Consider the following 11,383-nt stretch of genomic DNA (forward strand, 5'->3'; position numbering starts at 1 on the left):
ATAAATTTGGCAAATATGAAACTGCCAGAGGGGCTTGTAGGAAGATATCAAAAGCTTTAAAACAATTAAAATTTAAATTGGTTTAACTAATTTTGGAGTTAGTATAAGTTAAAAAAAACAGCAACAAATAATATTTTCTTTTTTAATAAAAAATAATTGCAAATATTTTTTAAATTTTTGTGATATACAGAGCTATTTTTCTTATTAATACATACTAGCCGACCCGACAGACGGAAAGCGACTTACATTTCACGTTTACACTTTTGCTTTACGGTGTGCGTCTTGATGGAGGAGTTTACAGTTTTACGCCACCTCTGATCGGCCAGCGGATTTCATGAGACTACCTTCCGAGGGGCGACCGCTGTTAGGAGTGCATAAGAAACAAGGAACTACATACATTGCGTCTCACACCATATATGACCTAAGGCCAGGAGATGTCCTTGTATGGCTTCATCTATTCACACAAAAGGATAAAAGGTTTCTGGTCCAAGTTGTGATTCAATGACTGCTTTTAAGAAGAGGGCTTCAGAGCAACCCTGGTTCAATTTTTTGCTCCAGGGTCGGACAACGATTCATAGGATTCTCCAATTAGTATAGGATGAGATTGTAGAAACAAACGCCTTTCATTGGATAAACACCAGATTCTTCCGGTATATAGAAGCGGCTAACGTGACTAGTGGTCTCTAAAACTTCGTTTTATCTCGAACGGGTTGGAAGGGCCCTTTCCAATTTTGACTTATGGAATATAATTCCAACTGCGAACATAAGAAACCCAACTTAGGCACAACTCAGAAATACGCTTTTTGTTGGCACTCAGTGAAAATAGTAAAATCTCATATTTGAACAATTAGTAGTAGCTATATGTTATAGTGGTCCGATTTTGCAGCTTCCGAAAAATGATTTATACATTAAAAAATGCACCCATATACCAAATCGGACTAAAGTTATAAAACCATTTCATGTTCATGAAAGGTATAACAAACGCGGTTATATTTTTCAGTACAGAACAATTCTAGGGCTTGAGAGCATCAAAATTCCGACCTTACTTTTTTGGACCACCCTAATGTGCATACAAACATAATATGCACATATATCTGAACTATATCGCAAATGTACCTATACACAAATGAACATACATATTTTTTTTTGGCATTTGTAAATTAGAATGGGCACTTCAGTGAGCATTTTTACATTGTTAAATTTGTAATTATCTTCAAAAATCTTTGCGCCCATTTTAGCGGGTACTCAGCGCGAACAACATGCGAAGAACATTGTTGCACTGTGTCTGGTTCTAAATGCTTGTTGACAGATTTATTAAGCGTGTTGCAGTGCAGGAGCAAGTAATTTTACCCTCTTGACGTAATACTCGTAGTCAATTTTATAGACTTTCTGTTTTGTTTAGATAATTTCATTTATTTGGGGATTTGAGAAATTTTCTATGTAATCGTTGCAATTCTTAACACTTAATTCGCTATTAAATGCAAAGAGTATTTGCTTAAAGTTTTCCGTTTAATTTCTTTTCTTTTTTACTACCAATAATAATAAAAAGTTGTCACAGAACTAAAAGAAAGTACAGCATGTCTGCTTTTTTCAACTGTTGAGTATTTTACATGACTGGTAGGCATGGCCGTGACAGAATATGGCAACAAGCTATAACATTTTTCATATTTCTTCATTCCTAGACAAAAGCTCAATATGTATGTATATATGTTTCAAATTTTAGCATAGTCATAGCGTAGAGTAAGGAATTGGAATTCTGGGTGTCCGGAAAAAACAAAAACAGCACTCAGGCGGTATGGTCTATTGTAATCATAATCATACCTGTACAAAAAATGTCATTTTATTATATTATATTTATGTTATTTTTTTTGTTGGTAATTTTTACTGGCGGTGGAGGAGAAGCTCGGCCAAACACTAACCTATGTGTAAGCGCTATTCTATTATTAATATTATTATTAACTCTACAAAAATGCATTGGACAAAAACCTGCCTAATCATCACGTTTTATCTACCATCCACTTTGTTTTATAGTTTCAACTTGTTTCGTAAAATGTTTTCAAAATCATTTTGTGGGTGACTCTAGTGCAAGGTCAACCGCGAAAAGAAAATAAAAGTCATATAGACATTTTTTGAATTTTTGTGAACTTTATATAATGATTTAAATGGTTACTTGTAGAATGAACTATATTTCCGTAAATAAATAATGAAAAAATTTGGATGAAAATAATTTTGAATATTATATTAGAACGAGGAGTACACTTACATTTGACATTGATTTTGTATTGTATCTTTACTATAAATTGTTCTAATTTTTTTTTTAATAAAGGGCTACTTGATTATTATGCAAATATAAAAAACCGTTTTGAAAATTTTGATCTTTTCATTTTATTTATTAACTTTTTGTTATTTAAATGTCACGTCACGTCAGACTGGAAATGCCTATTTTCAAAATTCAACTTTCTTAAAAACCTTTCGTTTCCTATCCTCATTTGATAGAATCGCCAGACAATAAAAGCATTCACATTCTTCGCGACCACATTTATGTTAGACTAGTAGATCTTCGGAAGCAGGGAAGATATCTTCTTATGTTTTAGGATCACAACTTTTGGTCGGCCTGGGCCAAGACCAGTTGGTTGCTTGTCCAGGTTTTAATTCCATTCGGACCCCTTTGCCTACGACAACAGTGCCTTAAGTCTTGCGTGGAAAAATTCTCCTATAATTGTTTGACATCATTCCCATTTCGGCGCCATACAAGTAATGGAACTGCTCACATTTGCCAACAATAAAAATTGTGTTCCATATGTTGGACGCTGGCATTGAAAGGGTTAAATTCCCACTACATAGATTTCAAACTTTTCAATTTGCTGCTTGGTTGGTTGAGTTGTCTGAAAGATTGGCTTGAGTTGACTTGATATGTACTACGGCCAAGATGACAGCTGTCAAGGAATGTCATCTATGTTCTGCTAGTCTAATTAAAATTAAAATAAAGTGAACTGAACATTTGCGGGCGTACAGGCATATGTAGATATCAAAGTGCACAATCAGACATTTATAAAAAAAAAGTACTTAACAGCAAGAAGACAGCCAAGGAATTTACTTAATTAATTCACTCAACGTCGGAAATGAAGCGTAATCACATTTTTCTTAATATGTACTATCATTTTATTATTTTCTATTCAAATATTTTTATTGGGTTTCTTCTAATGAGTTCAGACTTTGTATGAAATACAATTTTAGAAAAAAAAACATAAACATGTAATTTTATGCATACATATATACAGATGTACATACTCGCATAGATATCTATAAATTTTAAGGCAAAACTATTTAGTAATAAATAATTAAGTGCTTACACACAAGTACTACATAAATCCATCGCAAAAATTCGCAGATGCACAAAAGCTGACTAGATTTTAGATAAACAGTGGCAAATTACATGAATAAATTACTTGCTATTCGAAATGGTACATCCAACAATAATGAATGAAAGTACTTTTGTATTGCGATTTTTAATTACCACACAAACACACTTCTTAATGCAATTAATACGAGAATTATTTTCCGCTATCCCTCTTTCTCGCTCTCTCTCTCTGCTGTGATGGTGCAGCACGCTGCATTCTTCACACTCCCAATTGGTCGCTAACATGGTATCTCATTGGTGATCAACTTTTTCAACGTACAATCTCCAGCACCTAATTTGTCCAATACCTCGAGTATCTCTTCCCGATAACGATCACGATGCTGCATTTCTTCTTCGGTGAATTCGTCTTTAATGCGTAGCATGCGCCAAATTACATTCAATTTAGCCTCGATTAGCACATAATTCGATGGCGGGCAAAAGCGTGGACACATATCGTTTATGAAATTGATCAGATCGTGTACGGTGCTCTTGTTAATGCGATTATTGATCGTATTCAATGCAAAGTCCTGATAACGTGCCATTTTCGTGTTTGGGGAGATTGTCTCACAGGTGAGGCAACGCCAATCCGGTTGTAGTGTTTTCGTTTCCACCGGTATGACGATGCCTTTGCAGCCTTGTTCGCGACAGAATAGCGCAGACAAGTAGGTGCCGTTCTCCTGCAAATATGGGAGAAGAGTTTTAATTAAAATTCATATTCATACGGATATAAATTACATACGATGAAACAAGAAAAAAAAAAACACACGTACGCATACATTTATGTTACACTTCCTTGTCCTAGAGACCGAATATTTTTTAAAAACCTTGCAAAATACTGAAATCCAATATATATGAAGCAAATTTTGTCTTTTAGTATGTGCATTAAGGCGGTAAAAAAAAAGTTAAGTCGAAATTTTAATGCTCTCAATCCCTAGGATTGTTCTACATCGAAAACATATACCCCTATTTTTTTATTTTGAAATCAAACAATATTTAGAGGTGTTCAAACGCTCAAAGTTTTCCATGTATTTTATATGGGGGAAAAACACTTTTCCTAGAAATGAAAATCTCCTCTTTTCGATCGGAAAACTCTGGTTCTCTTCAAGAGGCTTCCAAATAATAACACCAAATTTTTTATTTAACCATTTTTTAACACTTCATATTTTTAAAATAAAGTTACTATGAAAAACTGGGTAAATAAACAATTGGATATTATTATTGAGAATTTTCTGAAGAGAAACATAGTTTTCCGATAATGGTTTTCAAGAATTCTATACCATTTCTAAGTCTTCATTAATTTTGCCTGATGTAAATCGGTTTAGAATAATGCTAGGGAGTGAGAGCATAAAATCCAGACTTTACTTTTTCACATGCATTTTTTTTGGACCACCCTAATGTACATACATATGAATGTACATACAGTCAAATACTAAAAATCTCAAGTTTCTTTGTTTAAACTTTTTGTTTATGTTGAATATCGAATAACCTGAATAGGGCAAATATTTTTATATGGATTAGGTAGAATATATCAAAGAAATAACGTTCGCAAAAGGAAACAAAATGGTTTGCAATAATAAAAAGTTAGCTTTATTGGTGGCTTATTATTTGGAACGTATAATGTTTCGAAATGGCCCATATACATATCGTCGTTTAAAGTGCAAAACCGCATATCAACAAAATGCAAAACCGCGTATCAGCAAAATGCAAAACCGCGTATGTGAAATTGTAGAAATTATTTTCTAGAGCGTAAAAACACTCCTATTTCAAAATGGTTCACTTTTTTATAAAGCATTCGCATTTCTGGCTAGTATATTTCAAGACGAATGGATAAGGATTGAGCCAAGAGCTTGTGTGAGCAAATCCAATTTTTGGCAGCCAATGTCAGTTACGCGGTTTTGCAGAATGACGATATGCGGTTTTGTACTTTAAACGACGATATGTATATGTACATTAGGGTGACCCAAATTTTTTTCCAGCCACCCCGCAGATTTGAAGAATATCAAAAACAAGGAGACACATATTTTTTTTATTTATTTTGAAATCAGTTAATATTTACCCGTGCCGCCGGGGCCTTAAAGTTTCCCATGTATTTTACATGGGGAAAATAATTTTTTTTTTTTCGTAAAATTGCTACAAATTCGTTAAAAATAAATATCTTTTTATCGAACAAGACTATTTCGCCTCAGAAACCTTCAGAAAATAACACTATGATGCTTAGTAGCTTAAAAATTTTACTAACTGTGTTTCAATAACCGATAATCCGATCTGTTATATATACAAATTAGTTAATTTATGTTTTCATACCCACATCACGCACGAACAGCTCAATGGATGTGTTTAATTGCATTCTACTCGGTGTTTTGTGTAGGTTTGTGGTAAACAAATTTAGAAAAATAGAGTTGTCAGATATTTTAAAATCAGGAAAAAAAAGATCAATAAAATATTTAACTTTCTTCATCAGAACTAAAAACGTTTGAAGATATTTATAAATAATTTTGAACGGGGTGGCCATCTTTCTAAAAAAAATAGAACAATGATTATTAAAAATTGTGCATTTTGGCACATTCGATAGTTTGACATGATAGCGACGATATACCGCGCTCATAAATAATTATGCATTTTTGGACCACCCTAATGTACATCCCAACATACATATAAAAACTTTCATGCATAAGCACACGAACATACACGCAGCTGTATAATATTCATTTTAATTTTTCAAGTTTGCTCTATGAATTATTGTCGCGACCGCAGTGCGTGCCTGTCTGTTCCACCCATGACGTATGTATATGCATACATTTGTCAAAAAAAAACAATTCTAAGAATTTCATATTTTCATATACATATTTACGTACATATACATATTATATATACGTATAAATGTATATTTAAATATATTATATTTAAAACAGCAACACACCTAAATACATATGTATCTTTAAATATAGATTTTCAAAACAATTTTCTAAAAATTTTGCTACTGATTTTTCTTATTTTAAGAGCACGTCAAATAATTTTGGTTTTAGTTTTCATCAGATCGCGTGGCTATTAACTGAAAAAAAGTTACTGATTTGCATATACATACATACACCCTTTCGGCTTGGTAAATTAACCTAGTCGGCATACAAAATTTAATTTGTGTGCAATTTTTTTTCCGAAGGCCCCAATTTCCATTCTGTGGTATTTAATTAACGAAATGTATTACATACAAAGCGAATCATTTTCATTTTCCACCCGTAGTCATTTACATGTTGATCCCTGTAATGGAAGTTAGAAAGGTGGACATCACAACATAGATATTTATGTGTTTGTATGTGCACTCAGGTATACTTAAGAATAGATACATAGCAATTTACATACATTAAATTAGCATACTAGACTTAGGTCAGAAAAATACTTTTATTAATTGAAGCGCATATACATAAGTATGTACATATCGTAGACATATACATATGTACATAAAAATGTACATATGTATGTACGTAAATATATGTAATACTACATGTTTGTATTTAAGTGTTCGTGTAAGTGCTTTCTTCATTTGGGGTATGCATTTATACATATTAAATTACGTAAATAAATCTATGTTTTTTTTGTTTGCTAATAGCCATGACCATCTGAGGAAATTCGATGTAATGCTAACCACAATTAAATCAAGTCACACATAACATCGTTAAGAGCATTTTATAAAGTAAAGAAAAAAATTTATCCCTATTTTTTATTTTGAAATCAAAAAATATTTAGAGGTCGCTCCAAGCGCTCAAAGTTTTCCATGTATTTTGTATGGAAAAAACAACTTTTCGTAGAAATGGTATAGAATTCTTAAAAATCAATATCTTCGATAGAAAACTCTGCATCTCTGCAGTAGATTCTCTATAGTAATATAAAATTTTTTATTTAACCATTCTTTCGTAGTAACTATACTTTATAGGTCTACCAAAAACCCCCCAAAAAAAAAAGACGTTAGTATTAAAAATGGTTCATTAAAAATTGGGTATTATTATTGAAGTCTCCTGAGGTGAACCAGAGTTTTTCGATCGAAAAATAGTGATTTTCAAGAAAACCATACCATTTTTATGAAAAGTTGTCTTTTCCCCCATATAAAATACATGGACAATTTTGAGCGCTTTGAGCGACGTAGAACAATTATTGTTCTGAAGGTGCACATTGCAATCTTAAATTCGCAAAAGCACCGAAATATGAAAAGCAAAACTACAGCGAAACTCGCTTAAGTACCTAACCCGATCAAGTTACCAACATTTTTGGGCATCGTGAATTTTTTAATGTAATCTGAAGAAAATCCCTCTCTTAAGTACCTCCCCGCTTATTAACCCAACCCGCTTGCGTACCTAAATTTTTCATACCAAAATTTCTTAAAATAGTTGCCTATTTTGAAATTCATTGGCAGCGCTACATACTTTCGGCAAAAAAAAAAATTCTAAAAAATCAACGGTAATTTTTAGAAACTTGAAGCTTGCACATTATTACACTAAAATTAAATGGGCTTATAGCACTTCTGAGAAACAAGTTTGGAATTTCGATGATTTTGTTTTTTAGTGTTCTGCAAAATTTTAAGCTTAGGTTTAAATGGTATTTGTTAGGGAATAAACTTATTGAAAAATCTTAAAAATGAAATAACAAACATAAATGACAAACAATTAGCCTTATCGTGAGTTTCACCCGAAAAATATTTGCCCGAAATTATTTCATTTACCCGTAGTGAATACATGAAAACGAAAAGTGAAAAAGTGAACCGGTTCGTGGATAATGAAACTCATGATAAGGCTGAATATCATTTTGTAATTGGGCCAAACGATTGTCATCGAAAGTGCCTTTAGAAAAAACGACGAATTCGGCATTGAAATTGAGGACGAATTGGATGATGACTTGATGGAGTTTTCTAAGGAAAATTCGAACTTAAACATTTCTGAAGAACCTCAAGAACTTGCCAATTTTGCAGCGGAATTGTGACAATCGCTACGCTAAATTTTCATCGCCAAAATTCTCTAAAGGAAAAACGGGCGAGCCTAAAAGTACGCAACATGGAAAAGTCACAGAGTGCTTAGCACTGTCAGGAAAGCACTTCAAATTTTTGAGGGACCACTTCTTGGAGAGCCTATGTAGATATCTTAGGGAAAGCTTAATTGGAATCAAGATGATTAAAGACATGTTGGGATCGCAATGGGCCTTTGTGGCCTCCGAGGGAACTCTTCCGAGAACCGCCCACATATCCTAGCCTAACCTATAAATTTTGCTTAATTTTTTACCGAGCTTCTCCTCCAATTCGTAGTGTGCGTCTTGATATTATTTTACAAATTTAGGGACCTGCAGTTTTACGCCGCCTCAGAAGAGGCATAAATACACTCTGCCGGAGGGCGAAGGTATGGCGCACAAGATGAAGCTTGAGTCTCATTTTGAGAACTTCCATGGTCAAATTTGTAATATTAAGGGTCTTGTGTATGCACCGCTTTATAAAGTTTTGTAGCACAGTAAAGCTCTTTGTACTAAATTTCATAATATATTGTTTTCTTACCTACTTATGAATTTTATTGGTTTTTTGTTTTTACCCGTATTTTAATTCAGCGCTTTTGTTTCAGGATTTACTGAAATATCATATTTCAAAAGCTACCGTTGCAACGCGTGCTATGGGAATATATATGGGAATATACGAAAATCAACCTACTTCTGGCCTAGAGTTACCTACAAACGAAAGTTTCCTAAGGAGCTTATCTCAATTTTTACTTCGGTTAGTTTTAACAAGAGAAAAAAACTAAAATGTGACTCAAGCGATTAGTTAGCGTTATCTATTTCAATTCCGTTAGAGTATCCCCAAGGCATTTTACGCAAAGTAGGTAGCAATAATTAATTTATATCCCAAGTCCTTAACATTCAGTATGAGGTATGTACCTACTTATTTCACTTTCACTAATTTAAATAAAATAATTCCATTGCCCCTACATATGCACATTACAACATTTCTCGCCTGTTTTGCGCAAGTTTTATTTGTTATACTGCAACTCAAAACACACCGCACCAACACACACATACACGCACACCTTTGTACCTTTGTTGCAGTTTGCCGCAGTCACGCAAATAAATCTCATTAGTCTCATTGCCAATGTCAGCGCCACAAGCAACAACGAAAGCAACAACGAAATTTTTTCAGGTAAGGTCGCGCATACCTTGACCACGACAAAACCAGCTTACATATTTATGTGCATATGGTTTTATTCACTCACCGTACTGTCGTTGCAACGCACACATTCACACACAAAATTTTTAGTCATTTTTAGAAAAATGCCACGTGTCGGATTACTCCACAATATCTTTGTGTATGTGGTTGTGATCTCAGCACCCTTGGGAATATGGCGCGCCGCACGCACCACCGCCAAATGTCCATTGTCGAAGTAGTGACTCGCATTGGGCGTGCATTCATGATTCATGATCGCCGTCAACGGGAATAGACCACGCAAAAGTGTCTCGTGTTCACCCACACGACATGGTGCCTCGAAGGCGTTCGTATTTAGTACGCCTACAATGCGAAATAGATTGTCCATGAAGGGTTTATCTGTAGTTGGAAATTTGCGAAAACTCTGCGCCGCTTTGATGATCTCCTGCCGATAGCCGCGTTCTGCATTTGCTTGCATAGCGTCGACTAGTGCGCGCTGTTCGGGATTGAGGAAGAACACACGCACAGCTGTGAGTATACGCAACGCGTAGGGGTTTACCAGTGGTGGACCGACGCTTTTATCAGCACACATATCCACTAATTTGCTAAGCTCCACCGGTTGCCAACGCTGGAAGTGCTCACACTCGGCGCGATGCTTCTCGGAATCGGCGCACGCATCACAAACGGGCAGCATGCAGTTGCGCTTGCAGAGGAAGTCCTTGACGGCCAGCAGCTTGTGACAACAAACGCAGGTATTGAGTATGGAACCTTTGCGCGCGGTAGGACCGACAACGAGCGGACATTCGCGGAATAGCAATTCGCCGGCGGCGATGTCACGCGTTGCAAAAACACCGCGGCCTGCGACATCGGAATGCGCGACGGTCCAATTCGGTTCGGTGTCCTGCAGATCGCGCAGATGTATGGCAACAAGGCGCGCCAACTCTTCGGGAGTGGCCATTGCGCGGTTGGCGACGGAGCACTTGTCCTTTAGAGAAATGCACGCAAAATTTTAAAGCTAATTTTTTTCCTTTTTTCTTCAAACACACGTGAGTTTACTTTTTATGTATTGGCTGCGCGTCTGCTGTCTTTTATAATTTTGCGAAGCGCTTTAGGTCCGCACAACACCGAATTCGCGCGACTACTATGGCTCGTGCCCTAACGAGCGCCAACAGCAAGACTACGTATGTTCGTGATCCGCAGGTATGTATTATGGTCATTATTTTTGTCTTCTTTTTTGTATTGTTTTTAACTAATGTCACCACAATATGGGCACGCGTGAATGTTGCCGCACGAAAGGCAAACGCTCTAAAATGTTGATGGCTTATGAAGTGCGTCGCCCCGCAACGAGTGCTGACATGCGATTACGCGTGAAAAGACCAAACCAAAGTGCCGTCAAAAGCAACCTGAACGCGAATGTGTAAGACACGGAAAATATTTTTCCAATGTATGCCATGTCGCACGACAGACACACTGCACCAGGCATAGAGCAGCTGTCACTGCTACATCTTTAACGACTGCTGCTGCTGCCACATTTCACTGGCGCTGTGACAACGCCATCAGCGTTGGCTTCAACGATGACGCTGGCATCACTAGCAGCCTTGTGCGCGCCACGCTGCGTCAGTCGCAACGTCACATTTATACGTCATCAATGCCTCACATCTGTACGACATTTGCTTATGCATACTTAGGTTCGTGTCTCGGCTAAGTTCGGCGCGCAACAGATGTACCTTCATTTATGGATACAAAAGCATTCATCTGTGAGTCCTTTCCGCATTTTCGGTTTTGTTGTGATTATCTTTTGTGGTTAAGCGTTC

At 35.8% G+C, this 11,383-nt stretch overlaps 1 protein-coding gene across 1 annotated transcript; it reads right to left on the reverse strand.

Annotated features, from left to right (window-relative positions):
* Positions 1-3,196: 3,196 nt before the first annotated feature.
* Positions 3,197-11,037, reverse strand: LOC118753787 (SET domain-containing protein SmydA-8-like). Its single transcript, XM_036488662.1, has 2 exons — positions 9,640-11,037; positions 3,197-4,077 (listed from the first exon to the last, which is right to left on the reverse strand). The coding sequence occupies exons 1-2, from the start codon at positions 10,525-10,527 to the stop codon at positions 3,640-3,642; spliced, it is 1,326 nt and encodes a 441-aa protein (XP_036344555.1). The 5' UTR covers positions 10,528-11,037; the 3' UTR covers positions 3,197-3,639.
* Positions 11,038-11,383: the final 346 nt, after the last annotated feature.

The sequence above is a fragment of the Rhagoletis pomonella genome, unplaced genomic scaffold (assembly GCF_013731165.1).
Source record: "Rhagoletis pomonella isolate Grant_MI unplaced genomic scaffold, Rhpom_1.0 Rhpom_scaffold_02848, whole genome shotgun sequence".
NCBI lineage: Eukaryota > Metazoa > Arthropoda > Insecta > Diptera > Tephritidae > Rhagoletis > Rhagoletis pomonella.

Bases quoted from the DNA above. Each gene is read 5' to 3' on its own strand.
- LOC118753787 (XM_036488662.1), bottom strand. From the start codon at position 10,527: ATGGCCACTCCCGAAGAGTTGGCGCGCCTTGTTGCCATACATCTGCGC. The intron at 4,078-9,639 runs GTGAGTGAATAA...CCATATTTGCAG, and splicing joins TGCGTTGCAACGACAGTACG to GAGAACGGCACCTACTTGTC.